General features: G+C 37.9%; 1 protein-coding gene across 3 annotated transcripts in view; it reads right to left on the reverse strand.

Annotated features, from left to right (window-relative positions):
• Positions 1 to 21362, reverse strand: part of FAM13A (family with sequence similarity 13 member A) — a 2572531-nt gene that overhangs the window by 588388 nt on the left and 1962781 nt on the right. For all 3 annotated transcript variants that reach the window (XM_044061451.1, XM_044061452.1, XM_044061450.1), the window contains one exon: positions 8948 to 9116. In XM_044061451.1, the coding sequence (XP_043917386.1) occupies positions 8948 to 9116 (169 nt within the window). The remainder of the gene's footprint in view (positions 1 to 8947; positions 9117 to 21362) is intronic.

Here is a 21362-nt window from a genome sequence, read left to right on the forward strand (position 1 = left end):
AATTGTGTTCACTAAGAGAAACTAAACCAATCAGGGGCTGGAGTACATTTAGCCTTCCTCCTATTGATCTTCTTCTCTTTCTTTTTGATATAGTCTTTTCAGTTTCTCCATGTGACGGTTTATCCCTGCGGTTGTATTCTATAACCCTTACTTCTTCTTCCTCTTCACTTTCCATATATCTAAAAAAATGTTTTAACAGTACTTTATTAGGCCCATCTTGCACACAAGGTACTGCCTAAACTGACTAGTTATCCTCAAAGTGGATAAAAAAAAAAACACCACTATCTCCGCAGGCTAGATCTCTTTCCATCTAGCCTTACTAATTTTAACAATCTTCCTGACTCAATTGCCAACTGGTCTACTGAAAGAAAATTTACTAGGTAATCTAAACCTCAGATAAACATATCTTACACAATTGATAGGGTATACAAGCTTCTTGGCCTCTTTCTAACCAGTGTAACTAATACATTCCCGAAACATGTTACCCAATTCAGTTGATGACTACTGCCCTACATTTTTCATATGGCCACTTAAACGCCATGTTTCAGTAGAAGGTCACTTCTCCCCTACACAAGAAAAACAGCCTTTCTGTATGACCATCTTGCATGCAATTACTGGATCCTCCTTATACAACATAGTGTCAATTCAGCTCTTAACCACCTTCACAACGTCAATTCAGTGGGAATCTATTCAGCAATATCGGAGCAGATCAGAGGTAGCAAGTGCCCACGATTGAATAATGATCTTAAAACTCTTTCAAACTTGGGACAAACCCCAAAAAACAATGATTCTCTTGGGCATGATGCCACACTATCAAACAAAGAAGTTAAATATACTTACAAAAAAAATCTTTTATTAAGAACTACAAATCCTAACACACTTCTACACCTAATGTTAATAATTTCAATATATCTGAAATTTTCGGCATTAGCACAAAACCCAAACTACCTTCACATGGCCAATGTAAACAAAACAAAGAAATACTTGATGTTGCTGGCATTCAGCACGAGTACGTCTAAGAAACAAAAAAAAAAAAAAAACACAGTGACCTCTGTTGATTAAAAGCATATTCAACAGAGTCTACTAGAACCACACACATTATATACACATGCCACTCTTGCATGACATATATGCAATGTCATACAAGATATAGTGGGCAAGAGAGAGAGAGAGAAGTGCAAGAATCTTTAACTGACTGTCTGTAATTGTGTAAACAAACTTCTGAACAAAGAAATTCTGAGTCTGGAGTGCCATGGAGGATACATACCCCTTACTCTAGGACACAGCAAACTCGGAGTTATATGCAAGAAGAAGCAGGAGTGACCGGGTACAGGTTGGCAAAGTCCCCCTGAGCAAATGCTTTAAGGATAATACAGCAAAATTCAAAGATCACTGTAATTCAAATGCAACCTGCAGTGCTGTGTGCATATCATTTATGTACACACACACACACACACACACACACACACACACACACACACACACACACCAAAAAATCACTACCAGAAGTGACTATCAAAAGACACAACTGAATGGGAAAATAAAACAGACTGGAGAAGACTGTAGGACGATTTCCCATCTCACAAATGCAGCTTTTGTGCAAGAAACACATTGTATAATGAATATTTAGCTTTATACATCAAACAAGTATATAACCATAGTCCAGTGCAGACTGAAAAGGACTGGGACACAATAGCAAGGGAATGCAATACATAAGGATGATTTACAACATCCAGAGAAGCAGCACGTTTCTGGGATGTGGAAGGGAAGTGGATTACTTGGGGAAAAATACTGACATGGGCATGACAAGTATCCAGGTGTCTGAGTTGATCAGGCAAGCAAACAAGCTTTTCTTTTTGCTCATGTTCCCCCAGCACCAAACTCCTATACTCTACTGGTACATGTGCTCCACCTGCCAGACAAGAATGGAGGAATGCAGCTGTCTTAAGTGGGGGAGGTTTTTTTTTTTTTTAAGGATTTCTCTAAATATCCCCACCCACCGGAGTGAAACTGAAGTGAAATATCCACTACACTGATCACGGTCGGAATATGATTCCACACATCCAGGCTTTCAGCTAAAGTGAATGTTCACTTCTTTGTTAGCTCATGATCTCCAGAATCCTTATTTATAAATGCTACAGTCCTAGGCCTTCTCCCAAGTAGAGCTCTTCAGCCAGGTGTCTGCCATCCTCATGCTCACACTGTACCGATCTCATCCCTATCAGTCAGATCCTCCAGTACCCAGCCTATTAATCAACCCATACCATGTAGGGGATGGGAAACTCCAAACCTCCACAATGTGAAGTCAACAAGCAAGCAATGTCAACTAAACAGAAATGTCCTAGTTTTGTACAGGGGCAGAGAAATGTAGCCAATTAAATTAAAATAAAATAATTAAAAAGGACAAAAAGGCAAAAAAGGGTGTTCTGAAGTGCAACATGAACAGGTGATGGCTCATACAGGGATAATCAACATTAAGTTCATATTCTATGAAATTTGAAAAAATTCTATTCCAGAATACAGGCAGACCTTTTCTGCAACTTATTAGAAAGAATCTCAGGACATAATTTTAAATACATATTAGAGCTCAGGTACAAGTACTGTTTCAATGAAAACATACAGTGATGTCAGCCTGCCTAGCAGGGGAATGACATCTGCTTGACACTTGTCATAAAATGACAAAGGGAGAATGAAGCACTCCAGGGCTAGTTATCTCTCACTCTGACAAGGTATGGGCTCTGTTCACTGCAGCCTCACCTTGTGGAGTTCAAAGGGGTCAGAAAGTGCTGAAGGAAGTAAATGTAACTAGTATGTGTTGTTCCATGGTATAGCTAATGTTCGCAGCTTAGAACCACACATACTTCACCACTCAAAACCAGACTTGCAAACTAATAAGCGCAAAAAAAAAAAAAAATACAATTGTCAAGTTCAATAACAGATTTAGCACTTTCATTTCTCCAGTTGCTGAGACAAGGGCAAAGTCTAAATGAAAATATCTCTTATTAACAAAATCATGCAAAATTATGATTTACTTAATGATGGAAGGCTTCATAATGGATTTTAAACTACTGTTATTTGTACATTTTCTTTTTTATGATTTGTAATAGTACTTTTAACAGTAGCAGGCTTTAAATGAAACATTTGTGGTGATCATTCAATTTGATCATGTGACTAGGATTGAATTTTAAATGTGGTTTGTGTGCGCAAATGATTATTCTGATGAATGATTGCAGCTTGCATAAAGCTGGAATTGTACATAAGTTGTGGCTGACGATTCTACATGTCAAGCACAGAACAAGATAGAACATAAAGTCATATCATCTGCAGTATGAAGTCTCCATGCTCATCACTGTAAGGTCCCTCACAAAAAGGGTTATACATTATTGAGGTGCTATGAGCAAGATCATGGAGAAGAATGTACTTAAGGTCAGCAGGAACAGAATTACCTCTCCCAAACCCTAAAAGGGAATTAAAAAAAAAAAAAAAGAAAAGCAAAATCTAAAAACACAATGGCTGGGAATTACAGACAAGTTGTCTAGTAAACAAAAACATGCTGTGCAGCTTGCATACTAGGCAAACTTGTCATACTGCTTCCGGGCAGTAATAATTTCCATGCTGAATATAAATCTGGTAGTCAAAGGGCAGGGCCTATGCAAATGAAGTAGCACAGTGCACTTCTCGTTGACGATACTTGCATAGTGCGTAAATTCTACAGCCCATATTACGCAAGTTGCCTTAAACAGCAATAGAGAAAATATGCTAGTTTTTACTGCCAGCATATACCTGGCATACACCAATGCATTTTAATGGAGATGAATCTGCTCAGTGGAAGTGTGACACCTCTATCATATGTCGATCTCTAAAATCCAGGTACGTAGTAGAGAATCTGTGTACAGCAGTGAGTGTTTGGGTACAAGGGACAGTGTGAGTGTGTGCCTGTGAATGTACATGAAAGCTTCTTGTTACTGTACGTCAACGTGTGGGTCTGACACTGCAGAGGCAGGAGAGGTCTGTGTGTCATCTAGAAGGACTTGTACATCTCTTAACTGAACGATTTACAGTCATGCAATTTTGCTGTTATAGACATATTACTCTTCTGGGAATGTGTATGACTACGGATCACAAAAAGAGCAGCAAGGCAATTCAGCTTATCAATGTAATGATTTCAAACTGCTTAGCAAAGCTGCGACAGTATCCAGATTATACATGACTACCTTCTTAATGAAGCATTACAGATAATGCAGCAACCAAGGAAAAAAGATGACTGGTGGGGTTTTTAATCAGTTTACTAAAGAGTCATAATTTCTGGACCCACTCACTGCTTCTTAAGAATTTCATAGTTAAGGGGGAGAAGGCTAAACAACTTCTTCCTAGACTTATCAAAGGCTTTTAAACACTAAGAAAAAATACCAGCACAAAAAAAAAACAGACTGGATGAAATATGAAACTGGCATAGTAAAAATGAAAGCACTGAACTACAATGCTGTTTACAAGAAAAATATTAAAATGGATATGCTTAATATCTAAGATACAAATTAAAACAAATAAACCAAATAATGAATAAACAAGTTAACCAGCTGATAGAAACAGATGCAAAAAATTGTGAACTCATTAATGACAGGAACATTTGAAAGTGACGATTGTATTTTCAGCACCACATTTCAATGCAAAATGATCATCTTCGCAGTTAAATCCATTTAAAGCATAAAAAACAGTAAATCATACTCGTCTGAAACAAATTAAAGTGGTCCATACAGCTGAAAATATGGAGTAAACAAGTGGACATCTGGAGCATAAAGGTAGCCTAATGTGATTTAGTAGCTGTTTATAGTAGTTTTTCAAACATTTTTGTTAAAGGGCATAGATTGGAGTCGGGTTTGTAACTCTTAAGTTGTGTGGGATGGGATATTTTTGTATTATGCATTGCTGGTTATTTTACTTATGGAGGCATACAGCTAAACATCCTCTACATCCAGGACTCTCGGGTAAAACTACATAAATAAAAAAAAATATGCTGCACAAAGTCAGCATTCAAAACCTTTCAGCATATGAACACTTTAGGTCAGATGGCTGTAGAATTGGACTCTCACTTTTCATCTTTCTGGGAAATCGTAGGAATCCAGAATTACTCTGCATAGACCATTTCCCATTTCAATACCTGTTTCTTGCTAACAGCTGAAAGTGTAAGAAGAAGGTCACTTGTAACTGATTTGCAGGGATAAAAGGAATTAAGACTATGACATGTTTGGAATAAACTTCTACTACACAACCCAAGGAAACCACCTACCTCATTCTGTTGTTTCAGACTACAACTTCCCAAAAAGTGAAAAATATAAAAATGTCTTCCACCTACAAGTTCAGAAGGGGGAAAGGAATCTGGACTGCTTAAGGTGGGAAACATCATCTGGAAAAAATCTAGGAAGTCAAGGTCTTACATTTCCTTGAAATAAATTCTGCTTTTTTTTTTTTTTTTAATTTTTTTTTTTAACAGTCTGACTCTTGAAAATGCTTGCAAGTTAATGTTATTAATGTCTTTCAAAACTTGTTGCATACAGACTGAAGAAAATGGAAATGCAACACACTTTATGTACAATATCCTTTTTAAGTGAGTGACACCTTTAGAAATATCCTCACAAATTCTAGGATTCTTCTTCAACTTAAAACCTTTCAGGTTCAACACACATTTGATGTTAACCGAATCACTTAGTCCTGATGTTACTGCAGCATGCAACCTTGGCTGACAAATCTATTAAAGTTTCCAGACCACCACCCTAAACATTTTAGTGACATTGTCAAACACAATTATACAATTTCTTAAAATGAACACAATCAAATGTTTGTGCAATACATTAACCATCTATTTAATCCCAATTATGCAGAATGTCTGTAATCCTCTGTAATAGCTTACAGGTTTGTTCAGCTGTTGAAGAACACTTTGCAATCGCCAAAGTAGTCAATATGCACAGCAAAAGTGGAACTGTAATCATGATGGACAGGTCACCCAAAACTTCTTTCCAATTTAATTATCATAACATAAAGACAAGTATAATTAAACCTACAGTACTTGCAAAGCTCACAGGGATAAGTGCCTTTGGGATTTTGTTTTTATACTAGCCTACTGTAGGACTAACCTAGTCAAAAAGGACAGAGTGACAGACAGATATACTTGTACTGCTGTAACTTTAGAATGTCTTACTTTAAAATCATGACTTCAGATTAGTGTTCCTCTTGGATGTGAACCATGGCACTTCACCTGTCTTTATATACGGTTCAGAATGACCCCATATAATGTTTCAGCTGTTCACAATTATTTGCCTACTGTTAGCAGTATCTAAGCTGTATCTCAAGATCAAAATGTGTTACTGAAGTCACCACAAACTCTTTCTTTTACTTGCCTCACTGACACACATTTCATATGGGTTTATATGCTACTTTATGCTTTCAATTACTTTTGAAAAAAATACTAATGAATGCTATATTCCCCCCATCTATAAACACATTCAACAAAATTCTAAGTCCTTGAAGAATTAGCCTTCTTTGGATGCCAATCTTTTAGGGTCCTACCTTTTTGCCTGCCCTTTAATCACATTACTCTTAAGGTCATGGAGGTATCTTTTTTATGCATACTGACACTGCTGATTTTTTTTTTAATGAAAAGCTGATTAAGCTTAAAATTGCAGTCTGTATCTGTTTGCATCCTTCCGCTTACAAAACCCATGCTGTACCTTGACCAACATCCTGTAAATGTCAGAAAGGTTATCTGAATTAAGTACTTCAGAGATTTTTCAAACTCTTCTTCATTCTCTTTCGAAATGTAAAACTGGAAGAATTTAAAGAATCTATAATGTTGGTCCCTGTGTTAAGAGTTAATGTAGAAAGATGTTTGGGGTCTTCTGCCCATCGTGACTGCAATTCCACATTTGTTGTATGCGTTGCCTTCTGTGACAGCTACAAGGCATTCTATATTGTCAGCAGGTCTTGAAAGCTGCCGAACGGGATACACAAATGTCTTTACAGCAATCAAGAACAAATATCTAATGTACCGCATAAGTAATGAGAAACTAAGTTTAAAATGTCACACACATGACCCTAATATAATGCAGCCAGATGCTGTACAAAAGTACAAACTTGCAGGTAATCATTAATAGAAACATCCAGTTTCCAAGGTGCTAAGATTATCAAGGAAATATATATATATATATATATATATATCCATTTCTTATCTCTCTCTCTCTCTCTATATATATATATATATATATATATATATATATATATATATATCAACAACATTTTTGTAAGCACACAGACAATTTTCCTCTATACCCTATAAGAGGACCACCCTTATCATCTTCCTCGCAGTTGAATACCTTTGCCTTTTTTCCAAACACTACTTCCTGTTATGTATTTTTCCGGGATTTCACTACTCTCCAACATTTTCATATAACTTGCCTTGGACTAAAAGATTGGATTCTAGTTGTAAAACCAGCTCTGGCCTTGTTCCATGACTCACATACCTTGTTTGATCTGCTACATAATCTGCTCAAATAAGACAGAAACATGAATAAAATAAGCTTTCCTTAGTGAAATATCATGAAATTCTGTTAGAAATCATACTAGTGGCACAAAAGTCTCACAAAAAAAGTACAGCTCTCTATTACAGACAAACAATCTCACCATCACACAACCTTTGTCTAGACTTTATTAATCAGTAAGCTGATGTGGATAAATGCTTTACAGGGTTAAAATGATAAACACTAATAGAAAAGGTCAAAGTAACTATCAGCACCAGTTATGCAATTCTCTTACTAATACTCAATTGATCTACAACTGGAATACGGCAGAATTAAGAACAAAATTAAATGACGAAAGCCAGCTTTTATTCTGGTGTTTTACTAGCCCAAAACAGAATTAATTTCCCATTATCCACTTAATCCTCTTTAGGATTAAAAGGGAGCAAAACACAAACTCGGTACTCACAGGCATATGACAGAGAACCAGTCCTGGATGAGATGCTTGTCCAGTCCAAGATACACACTGCACACACAGTTATTAGCAGCTTAAAGTCCCTCCAGATAATGTCAGTTTGTATGCCTTGAAGTGGTCAATTCACAAATCAGTCAGCCAACCAACTACAGTTTTGAATTTTGTAAAATGAAAGGCAATACTGTAGTCCCTCTGTTCTTACATGCAGTTTTTATGTCAAAAGGCCAGTAAAGCAATACATGTCTAAAGTTTGTAAAACAAAAATGCAACATAGAGCTGAAAGAAGATGTAGTGCCTTCTTCCCTTGGTATGTTATTTCAGCATAGAACCATTTAGTAAGAAACTGAACAGTAAGGGGAAAAAAATGTTCTAAAACATTTTAAAAAACAGACTAATGTTGATTCGTTGAAGGTAGTTTCAGCAAACCCAGAAAATTTAAAAGCGTTTCACAGAAACCACCTTCAGTAACCATTAAAATAATTTTTTGCAGGAGGGCTAGCCCACTTGCACACACCCCCCCCCCAGGCTTCTATATACCAATTCTGAGGTCACACAATAGAGAAAAAGGCAATCTCCACTATGAACAAAAGTGGTTTCAGAGAACTGCCTTCCATTTCTTTGCATTTGCTGAAACTTCCTTCGACAAAATTTCACGTTCCCTTAAAAATCTCACTGCTGCTTCGGCCAAGTATACTTATGAGTGGACAGATAACGGGTACTAAATGTCTTGCTTCAAAGATCGAGAAGTGAGTGGAGGGAGTATTTGTAGATCTGCCTCAGCACAGACCTGGTCAACAGATACACTGACTGTTCAGCAGCACTTTCAGACTTTATCTAATCAAAACTGTTGTTTAAAAATACATTGGTTATACAACAACGTAATTAACAAGGTCAGGACTTTGGCGAGATATTCTTAGCAAACTTACAATATTACTAACATGGCAGAGAGTGCGTGTGCACTTACATTGTCTTGGTTTTTACTAAGTTCTGACAATCTACAGATGGGATTGTGACGCTTTGGCTTCATTCTTTCTTCTAGGTAACCAGAGCCATTATCTCCTAATTTCTTGTCAACTTCTTGCACTGTTAGTTTTCCTTCATCTGATGGGATGTTCTCCTTGTTGATGTCCTCCCTGACAGAGAGCAAGAAGGCGTTTAGAATGACCACTTAAAACATGCTTTCATGAACTAAAATCATAAAAAAAATTACAAACATTAAAGTAACTATAATTACATACAAAGCACAGACACATGAATCATCATTCCTTTACCTGTTGCAAATAATTCTTCATTGTTTAAAACATGCTATCATGAGCTGAAACATAAAAAAATTACAAACGCATGAAACTAATTACACAGGATGCACAGACACAAGACAACCTTTCTTTGCCTGTTGCAACTAATTCTTCACTGTTTGTCAGTTTAGGTGAAATAATCCACCCCCAATGATAAGCTCATGTATCCACCTACCGGTTATCTTTTATAACCTATAATTAGTGAGTGAGTAACCTGCCATAGTTCAAAAATGCAGGTGGTGCTCTATACATATATTTTTTAACAATCAGTTATGAGTAGAAATCTTCATGACAATGTCTTGGTGAAAACACCAGGGTGATGTAAACAGCTATCTGTTTGCCTTCAAGACTATATGCCTGTGTAAGGAAGACTGTGTTATTTATCTTAAGATGTCTAATGACAATGGCAGACCTTTGCATCTGTAAACATGCCAAAAAGAATGTTTGGGAAATAAAATGAATAAGCAAAGCAATATCCAGTTTACAAAGTATAACTCAAAAACAATGCTAAGTGAAAACAAAGAGGATAGGCTAGCCTTAAACAGGAAAGTAAGGCAAAAGACAAAAGCTCTGTGATACCATGACATTTAGCATGTTGTGTGACAAACATTTCTCCTCTAACACATTATATACAATGGAACAGAACAAATACTCCTCTGCATATTTAGTTGGGACCTCATTTTCGCAGGGAAGAAACTCTTCCTTGAACTGTTCTAACTTGTGTTTATGGCACACGTATTCTTGGTATCACTGCTGCCGTATGTCTCAAGTGACAAGCTATAGTTGAAAAGAAAAACCTACAAGCCAGCATCTGCTGCATCTGAAGACTTAATGTTTTACTCATGACATGAAAAATCATGATGATTTATGCTTACTCATAACAAATATGTACTTAGGATGATGAACTGTGTACCTGGCTTTTTTTTCATCTATCGTTGCAATGCATCAACACGAGTCACTTGATATGGAATACGGCACTTTTAAGGAGACTCCTTTAATGTATGACTATATTACAGTCATAACAATACTCTAAGAAGTAATGTGACAGCTACTGAGGTACTCACACTACTAAAACAGTACAAGACTGACATATTCCTGTCTTCACACTTCATAAACATAGGGTTAACAGCTCATAAGAAGGGGGTAGTCTAACTGTTGCAGATTTTCTCCCCACATGGCTGGTTAGATCAATGTTTGTACTGTAGCTAAAAGACAGCCCAACCATCAGGAACGTGCTTACCAGATTTCAAAACCACAACGCCTGAGGGAAGGTGTGTGTGTGTGTGTGTGTGTGGGGGGGGGGGGGACTAGCAACGTCAGAAGCTCAGCAGAAATGGTGTACAGATCCTCTCCTCTATACCTATCAACTGCTATGATTTTCAATAATGCTGTGATTTGGGCCCCATATTTAGCCTTGCTCTGCCTAAAGTTATAATGTTTCTCATAAAATGAGACGTATATACGCACACATTTTATTATCTCATAAATTAAGCCTATACAAATATTCACTACTACTGACAACAAAGAGGCTAGTATATAAAGACCACGTATTGCAAAAAATAAGAAAATGCTCTACTTTCTGACTCTTTGCAATGATTTTTAATGCATGGAGGCCAAGAGGTATACTCCTCTCGTCCACACTGTGCTTTAAAGGAACTCCATCTAGTAGTGACACGTACACAAAAGAATCCTCTCTCAGGAAATCACATTATTATCTGTAACTGCAAGACTGCATTAGTCATCTATTGTCACGCGAGAAACTCACAATTGAACTACAGTCTTTTTCAACACTCTTGCCACACTTTTGATCACGCACATATAGATACCAAATTATGACTAAAAAGGGCAGGTGGCAGTCCAAGCTAGCATTCAGTGGAGAAATTTTATAGAAAAGTTTCATCTAACCTTAGAAGTGTAGTTCGGCTTGTCTCAGCTCTGTGGGGCAAGGGTTAAATCTCTGACTGGAGATGACCTGCATTTGACCAGTACCCAAGCCCTGGGGGGCAAGCTAGGAAGGAAGGGACAGTGAGAAGCAGACATTCTCCCCCATCCTGGGGTGGGGGTGGAATGGCATCCTAGTCTGCCACACAGCATCAAAGCTGGCTGTGGCTGATAAAACAGAGTTAAGGCCTGCAAATGCATGCCTACCAAATAGAACATGCAGTGGAGCCAGAAAAAAGCATCTGTGGAAACAAACAGCAGTGGGTCTGGCGAAGTGCAAGTTCCCACATATTCAAGCTGCTGCTGGATAAGGTTTACGATAACAAATAAAACTGCCCTCTACAACTAAGTTGGGCACTCAGTGCTGGTGGAGGGGACATGCAGAACAAATTCTTTTTAAGGCTGCCTATAAATGGATCATCCATTTAGTTCCCCAGTTAGAAGAGTTCACAGCCACTGTGAATGAGCTTCATTACCCACACAAAAAAAGAAAGAATGCAATCAAACTTCCATAGCTGGTGAAAGGAAAGTATGCCCTGTAGACCAGGCCACTGTTCATCAGTGACTCCCACCCTCAAAAGGTAAAAAAAACAGAAGACTGCCACATGGAATGTGTTCTGGTTGATTCCACAAACAGGTTACTCACCAAACTGTACAACCAACAGAATAATAAAAAAAGGTTTACTTTACATTACAAAATTCTAGCTTTCAAGGAGCAAAGGGAACAAAAAGAAGTTGGACTTAAGTCATTTAACTCTGAAATCTAAATGCCACAGTGGTGTGACAGTTGCTGTCTCAGAGCACTTGATTCTCTGGTTCAGTTCCCTACTGAGATGCCTTCTGTGTAGAATTCCTATGTTCTCCCTCTGTCTCTGGGTTTTCTCCAAGGTTTCTACTTTCCTCCCGAATTCCAAAGGCACGTTGCTAAGTGAACCGGTAATCCACTAAGCTGCAAGCAGGTGTGTGTGCATGTGTGTGAGTGATGGACTGGTGTATTCAATCCAAGACTGTGCTGCTTATGGGAATGAGTTCCTTCTCTGACACGATTCTGAACATGATAAAATGAGTACTGAAAAATGAATTAATGAAATGTAACTGAAAAGCTGTCTACTAGGATCAATAAGGTGCACCATTCTCTGACCTGAACTGCAGAGATGAAGAAAAAGACAGGAAGCTGGATGTTTTGACTCAAACATACGTTATCTGACAAATTACACCCAAAGTATTAATTAGTAGTATGGGGCACCATAGTCCTATTCAAAAGGTGTAAAAGGCTCAGGGCATATAAAAGCCTGCAACTATGAAAATCCTTTAAGCTAATTTAACCACTAAGTAAAAACAGCTTTCCAGTAATGTAACTTCAAGGAGAAAAAAAAGAATAAAACAAAAAAAAACAAAAAAACAAAACACAACAAAACAAAAACATGTTCAAAAAGACACGTAGTTGTTCTTTTCAAAATAAAATTCAAACTCCATAATGGAAGAACTGATTCCTTAAGTGGGTGACAAACAGTCTGTTTCAGAAACACTTTGCCTATATGTTTGGAAGCTGGTAAAAGTTCATACAAAAAGTAAACTGATACTCCAGAACAGCAAAGATTAACAGAAGAATAAGACAGACTTCGGGTCAATCAAATGAGAATGCTAGTCAAGTACATTAATTCCCTTAAACTGCGAGCACTAAAAGGCTAATGAGATACTAAATTCATCAGTGCTGGAGAATGACTCTGCGTTGCTGAATGTTTCTTCTAAAAAGCAGCTTAAGAATTTTAAAAACACAATGAATTGTGCAAAGCACCAACTTGTTTTACTGATTCAATTAAATCTGGTTTCTAAACCTGGAACCTGCTTAACTGTGCTACTGAATGCAATGCAATATGGCCTGTTGGTAAAGTAAACCTCAAAGAAGTGATACTCTGCAGACAAAGTATCTGCACAGCTGTCACTGAGAACGTGGAGAAGGTACTGCAACATTAGGGCACAAGTCAATTAAACCTTATATGTAAATGAAGTAAACTGCAATCCTATCATCAGTGAAAGAATCTTTTATATTTGAACAAACTCTTTCCTAATAAAAAAGGATTACTAGATTCTTGCAGAACTCTACTTATCTGTGCGTAAGAACGATCCCTACTAGAAATCAAAATCTGATACTCCAAGCACTACTGCAGAGGACGTGAAGAGAAGTGGCAACTCTCACCCTTCTTGCTTTAAGGTGCAGGAAATCATCTTTTACTCTACTGTACATACTGAGTTTTCTATATGTATGTATGTATGGATGGATGCACAGGCATCTCTTTTAACATCTCTTATCCAACTCCATTATTTCAGACTCACCATTCATATAGAAATTTTTTTCTGCCATATAATACTTGTAAACAAAATGCTTTATTACTGTATAATGTCGAGTACATCATGTTAGTTATCAGTTTGTACTTGTCTCTTGTATTCATTTTGTAATGTATAGTACCTGTAGAATGCTTTTGTGATATAACCCAAGGGTTTTTCCCCTGGGCCTCCACTGAAAATGGGTATCCCGTGGGCCCTGTTAGACTTTCCTGATAAATGACAATAAATAAGGAACGTCAAGGCCGCTTGGACAAACAGCAATGAGAATCAAGTGCAGCTTTTCTTGAAGTAGAAGTAATGCACACAGACTTCCCTTCCAATGAATTGACAGGACATTTTGTGGCCTGGCCAAAACTTTAGAAGCTGGGCACTGACAAAAGATACAAATAAATCTTTCTGGATCAGCATTGACATGGATGGCAGAAGACAAGCCTCAGAACTGAGCTGTCACATGTGAACCAGACGAACAAAGCAGCTTAGACAGACTAATAAAATTTTTTTCACTAGAAGAATAACTGGTATTAGGTAAAGGTCTAAGGCAATGCTACATCCCACAGCTGTGAGAGCAAGTAACCAAAATGGCACAACCTTGTTTTACCCTGCTTATGTAAAACTTTACTACAGAATGGTAAGTTAGGACCTGAAGGCCATCTGGATAAAGGAAAACGGTAATTTTCAAGCACCACCTGCTTTGACTGTCCTCCGTAAACAATGAGTGTTGGGGGAAACAACAGTAGCATTATGTAAATAGTTAACATAGCAACATGAAAATAAAATTACAGTTTATATGGTCTCAAAGCACTTGGTTCTTCAGCTTTCTGGCTGGGGAGTTCTCTGTAAGCTGTGTAACAATGCAGGTTTCAGCTAGCATTCTGAGTTTCCTCCCACATTCCCAAAGACATGCTGATGAGTGAAAATCTGATCCTCCAAACTGTCAGTGTGTGTGCATGAGATTGTGTATGAGCATCCTGTGATGGAGTTGCATCCTGTCCAAGACCATCTCCATGCATTATGCTCATTGCATGTTGGGATAGATTTTCACGTCACCATTTAGGAATCTTGTCAAACATGATATGCCATCCACCAATTGTTTAAATTACTGTATTCATCTACTAACTAAGTTATCTTCACATTCAACTAAGAAGAGCATGAAGACATAATTTTTAGAATAATAATCTTGATGTCAGAAAAGCAGCAAACAATAAATAGAGACAAAAAGACCGAGACAGTCTCCCTGTAATGAAATTATAAGGTGAAGTCCCAGCTGTTGGAAAGTCATCCCAGTGAAACAGTTGGCCCACAGCATAAATTACAGGTGGCCACAGTCAGCAGCAAGTAGTGGTCAGAGAAGGTTCTAAGGTCAATAGAAAATAGGTCGGTAGGCTGGAAATTGACTGGAAATATAATAAGAATTCAAGGAAATAGTCAGGGCTCTAGCAACTCAGGAAGAAGAGGAAATAGTTGGGAGTCAGAAAAGAATGACAGCGTCTGAAAACAGCATGTGTGAAGTCTATAGAACAGCTGTGTGCCCAAGCCATGTACAGAAATAAGGTACATAAGGAAAAGCTGGTGGTGTAATGGAGAAGTCCAGGAAGTTATCATCAAAAGAAAGGAGTGCAGGAAAAGGTGGCAAGTAGACGGACGAGTCTAAGAAGAAATACCATTTGGCTAGCAAAGAGGCTAGCAGTAGCAATGGCAAAGAACAAGGTATCAAAGGCACTTTACTAGCTTCTGGAAAGTGACACTTCAGATGGCACTAAGAAACACTATGAGGTTGCAAGGCAGACTTAGAAATATAAAGAAGATAGTCATCAGATATCATTCATAAGGGCTAGCAGCAACAACCTGCTCAAAAGACCAAAGGCCATCAATGGCATATGAAGTATTTCTAACAGCTTCTGAATGAAGAAAAACCCAAAGAAGCTGTACTGCCCCCTATACAGCCTATGATGAAAAGGAAGAGCCCACCCTAGAAAAACTAAGAACAGCACTATGGAAAATGAAGTCAGGGAAAGCATTAGTCTCAGATAAGGTCATGGCATACAAGATTATGATGTTGGGTGAGTTAGGGGAGAAATTAATCCTGAGGGTAATCATAGCAGTATGGAGAGAAAGTCATATCTCAGATTACTACAGAATAAACATTCTATTGTCAGTGCGCAACAAAGGGGATGTTCATAAACGAGGACAGTGCAGGGTATCAAACTCCTGTCACAAACTCCTGTCACACTGCATGAAAGTGCTGGAGAGGGTGACTGATAAATGAAAATGCAGAGTTAATTAGAAAGTAAGATGGTGGATGAGCAGTTTGGATACAGGTGAGGAGGATACAGCACAACTGACCCAAAAAACTGCAGTCAGACAGACAGTGGGGAAAAAACTAGAGATGAAGAAAGAGTCCAACTGGACTTTTCCAGACTTTGAGAAGACATAAGACAAAGACTCTCATAAGATGATTTGGGCAGCTCTGAGATGGCTCAAAGTCCCATAAACACTGGTAGAATTAGTGAAGGCCATGTACAAGGACCTAATGATGCAAGCAAAGACAGTGTTCAGACTCATAGAGGGGTTCCCTGTGGGAGTGGGTGTGCATCAGGGTCCAGCCCTGAGTCAATTGCTGCTCATAATGGTGATGGACTTACATTAGCAAACAGGTGGGAGGGGACAGATCAACAAAGCTGCTGTATGCAGAGAATGTGGCATTACAAGTATATTCTAAAATGGAACTTCAGCAAATAATAAGAGAATGGAATGTAAAACTGAAGGGATGTGGGAAGAAACGGAGTACAAACAAGATAGTTGTCATGGCAGCAACTGAGTGAAATCAGAAAAAGCTAAAAATTCAGATAGAAGGGAAAATAGGGGAAGGGGTTAACTGCTCAAATTATCTGGGAGGGGTGGCTGAGGAAAAGGGAAGTCTTAATGAAGAGGTCAAAGCTAGAATCAGAGGGGCTGCAGCCACCTGGTATAGTGTCAGGGGTAGTGTGTCAAACAAGAATGCCTAGGAAACTGAAAAATAGGTTACAAAACATTGATATGACCAGTACTTTTGTATGATTCATTAAACTTGGCAATGAAGGCAGAGCAGTTGAGGAGGGTAAAGGAGATGGACTTAAGTGTCTGTCATGAGTTGTAGGATGGACACGGTGGTACAGAAGAAGAAATAATGACATCACAGCAGAAGCCAAAGTAGCTCCACTTTCAGAAAAGGTAAAAGGGAACATACTACAATGGTTAGGGCATATGTGCAGGGAAACAGAAGATAATTTGGTGAAAATGATTTACGAGATCCAGCAAAGAGATGGATGGATTGAGTAAGAGGAGTCCTGCGACAGTACAAGACCTGAGAGTGGCATTGAACTGAGGAAGATGGTGACAGCTGACACCCTGACTCCATGTAGGAAAAAAGGGATGGATGATGATGAGGAGGAGTCCCAGTTACTGTAAGCAGAGACTGAAATTGCAGTGATTTTTAACTACTGCTCTATAAGTCTATATGCACAGTATTCTCCTTAAAATGTTCAAACACAGAAAAGGCATCACGCTTAAGCTATCTAGAAAGCTAGCTAACTCTTCTTCATCCTACCCCTTCAGGCTTCCACATTCACCGTCATAACACACATACTATGCTATGCTACTGTGGCTTGAATGGGAATGCAAGTACTTTCAGCACAAGTATACTTGTTAAAATCTCTGGGACTGAATTTAGCTTTAAACTCTCAAATTCCCAAACCAATAGGAAAGGAGTATTTTAGTTAAAATTTCATTGGAATCTCTTTGTCTGCTGAACACTGACAGTCCGAGAACAACATACTTCAGAATAACTCAAAATGTTGGTATCATTTAAACAAGCTTAACTCTCTCACTCTCACACACACACACACACACACACACACACACACACACACACACACACACACACACACACACACACACACACATACATACATACACACACAGAAAAAATAGAAAGGAACTGTGTATAAAAACAGGAAGCTAACCAATAAGTTGCAAAAAGCACCAAAGATCATCATTTTTGTTTAAACAAAAGACATGAGACAAGTTTCCTGTCTTCATAACAAGTACAGCACAGTTTGTACAACAGTGAAGTGTCTGGTATTCATTGTACTGGTTGCAACAGATGCAACAAATGTGAATTGTTCAAGCCTATGTGGCTGCCCATTACTGAATGTGCAGTAGTGGAAAGCTTCCTCTTTTCCACAAGATGATGTGCATACCTCCCAACCTCTTAAAGCAAGAAATCTGGACAAAGCCATAATAAATAGGGGTACAAAGGCCCCCAAAATAGGGATACATTTTAAATATTGGTCTTATAAATTTAGAAAGTTGATAGAACAGGATTTGTATTAGCACACATTTTTAAAAAAGATATGAAGTCTAAAACTCACATTTCTGTCATTATCTGACTTCAGACTTCAATGATTTGCCAATGACTTGCCAGAAAACCACAATTTTTGGAGAAGCAGACCAAAAATATGAGGCAAAAATCTGGACATTCTCTGAAAATCTGGACATTTGAGAGGTATGAGAGGTGATGTAGAGTTAGAATCACAACAGGGGTACAGGGGATTTTTCCTTGAATGTTAGGTAAGGAAGTGGAGATGAAGGCAATGGTAACCGTAAACTCCAAAAGTTAAAGTACCGTTTCTGTTAATTAACTATGCCAGAAAGAAGAATGGCACTGACACAGACATACCACACAATATATTCAAGGAGAGCTTTATCGATTCTTTCAAATCACAAGCCAGACAGAAAGCATTCTTCATCACAGTGTCTCACAGGCAAAATTACAAGTAGATTCCAGCACCTTCTTCAAGACATCATGCTCACTTCATAAATTCTGAACTTATCAAGACTAAGAGAACCCTTCTTGATATAAACTTTGCTTATATATTGGTGAACATAAATCTAACTGCAGACTTTACAGAACACTATTAATGAATGAAAGCTAGCTTCCCTTAAAGTTCTGCTATGCTAAAAGCATCAACAGATACATTTAAACCTTAGAAATGTAATACTCATCTGCTTAAATGTAAACATTTCCCAATAAGACTTTCAAAGAAATAAGGAGCTCAGGCTTGCCACCTCTGGCTGTTCAGTGTCCACAACTACTACTCTGATTCCCTCAGTTGACTGCTGTGCCTTGAACACAATACATCAATGTCTGTCCCTCTTTAGCTCTATGATACTAGACCTGTACACTTAGCATTCATACCAAGAATCCACCCAAGACCTCCTCCCGTCACGTCTCAAAGGTATACTGAATCAGATTCAGTGAAGCACCTGCTGGTTTACCATGTTTAAACCTCTGTAATTACTGTTTTCTCCAAACTGTAACAATGAAGTTACCTTTCAGCAAGTCAAATCTAATTCGAACATGCCCATTTTAGAAACAGCACTTCAGACTGACCTTTTGTAAACTTACGTGTAGTCTGACACTGCAGCAGAAACAGAAATCCTGTTTTCAAACTGTAATGCTGTATTTGATAACTTTTTCATTCCAGCTTTAAACATCAGAAGATATCTGCTAGATCATCTGCATCAGAGATCCACATGTACTATTCAAACAAATTATTTAGTTTTTGTTAACAAAACAGCAAAATTCTTCACAGTGAAAATGGATACCATTACCTTCTACAATGTTCTCAGAGAAGCCATACAAAGCAAACAACCGCGTTTTCTTAACCTATTAACAGTTTGAAACAATTTTAGACAATAAAAGATGCTTTGAATTAATCCACGTATGTGTCCATTACAATCAAGAGCATACTAATTATGACAGGACCTGTGAAATAAATGTGAAGTCCTTCCTAAGATCCTTCTACTAATTCCATCTGGGTGTAGTGGTGCTGGTGCTTGAAGTGGCACTTTATATTCCATTTGACATGGCAAACACTCGATATGTTTAATTTCAGTATCTAGCTTTTGTCACCTGGAAAACTCAACTTTTTTTTTTTTTTTACAATTTCTGTAAACCAGTATGTAAATTTTCTAATATCACTTTCCACATTCTCTAGAGAAGAAACACTATGGTTCCCTCAAACAACAACCAAAAAAAATCAAACTCTAATCCACCTGGTGAGGCAAGCCTTGCTTCACACAACTTAAGTTTGGATCCCACGAGCTATTAGTCTAACTTTAAATGGATTTATTGGGAAATTATCCTCTATCAGAGGGATTAATATATGTTAACCATTTCAAATGTTGGGACCTGCCAGAGTGAGTCCCAAAACATGGACACTGAAAGGCCGATAGAACGGACTTACATATACTAAGTCCAAGATGCTCTCCAAAAAGAGTTACAGACACTGATTTGTGGTCAGTCACAAACTAGGATTTCCTATGCCAAGATAATAAAGGACTTTTTTTTTTTTTACTCTAGATATTAAAGCTAAGGTTTCCTCCCCAGACTGCAAATATTCATTTTCTACAGGAAAGAAAAAATGCATAAGCAATCTCATCAAAATGTGCCAAATCACAGCTCCAGTACCATACGTAGAAGCATGACATGCTAATAATGCAAGTCCCTGGTCATAAACCAGCACTTTGTTACACATGTTTTTTTTCCCCTCATACCTTCACTGCTGGCAATCTGTTCTACCATTACTATATAGAGAGGTGCTAATATGGTATTTAATTGGACAAAATCTTTCCATAGTAAACTACACTCAAACATGTTTCTAGCTCTTTTACACAACTGAGGTCATCTCCTGAATAGCTCTCATATTCCCTGCAAAAGGAACACCGCTTTTCATGCAGAACATGCCTCAGATACTCTATGTGATTTGACCAAATTAACATTTACAGTTTATAACCCTTAACCTACACTCATGTAGTCCCTCTAACTGGTCGTACATTATTCAAGTGTTACATTTCTGTTTTTCCTGTGAATATAACTACCTCTAAATCTTTCAACAAGTTTTCCATAATTATTTGAAAATAGGTGTAGAACTGATATTGAAAGGTAAGCAACTACAGATGAATACGCTCAATATGTTTGCAACATTAAATACTTCTTGATGGAATCTGTGTCATCTAGCAAAATTTTCTGAGATGCACATGCTAAGCCTGTTTTCAAGAACAGAATAGCCAGCATCTCCAACTCTTTACAACGATTGTATCTTACCATCTACAGCTTGATTCAGAGTTAATTTGTAATCAACATACAGACAACGGTCTTGCTTTACTAATGGAAGAACAGGTACAGCCAGTTTTCAATACACTTCATTGGATTTTAATCTTCCTAACTTCTTTTCAGCTTTCTCTTTTACTGCAAATGGAAAGAAACGACTCTTACAGAACTTTGGAAGAGCACACAGTTTCACTAGCATGATATAGTTGTAACATTACACAGTACAGCAGACTCCTATTCAGCCACTGCAATGTGCATTCCAAGCACTTCCTTACCTGACTCACTGAGAATCACTAGGTTTTAAAGTAGGTTTTAATAAGGAATCCCTCCCAAACGTGAGTTGATATGTCTCTCTCTGTTACAACTAAAGGCCTCTGTCCCCTTTAACACACACACTCTGGTCATCACTGGCCTGATACCAAAAAATTGTGAGCACTGTAACTTTTAACGCTAGCTGAAGTATACTGCAAGAATTTCTTTGGAAAATACAGAATGAAAAAAAATGCTCTCAGACAACAGGCACTGCAGTCAAATGGTCAGAAAACAATACATAAAATGGCAAAAAGGAAGGAAGAAGATACTGCTGGTAAAGTGCTTCTGACAAATGAGGTTAAGTAATGGTGTTATGCAGAGTTCAGGCC

The sequence above is a fragment of the Protopterus annectens genome, chromosome 2.part0 (genome assembly GCF_019279795.1).
Source record: "Protopterus annectens isolate FY-2018-M chromosome 2.part0, PAN1.0, whole genome shotgun sequence".
Taxonomy (NCBI): Eukaryota; Metazoa; Chordata; order Ceratodontiformes; family Protopteridae; genus Protopterus; species Protopterus annectens.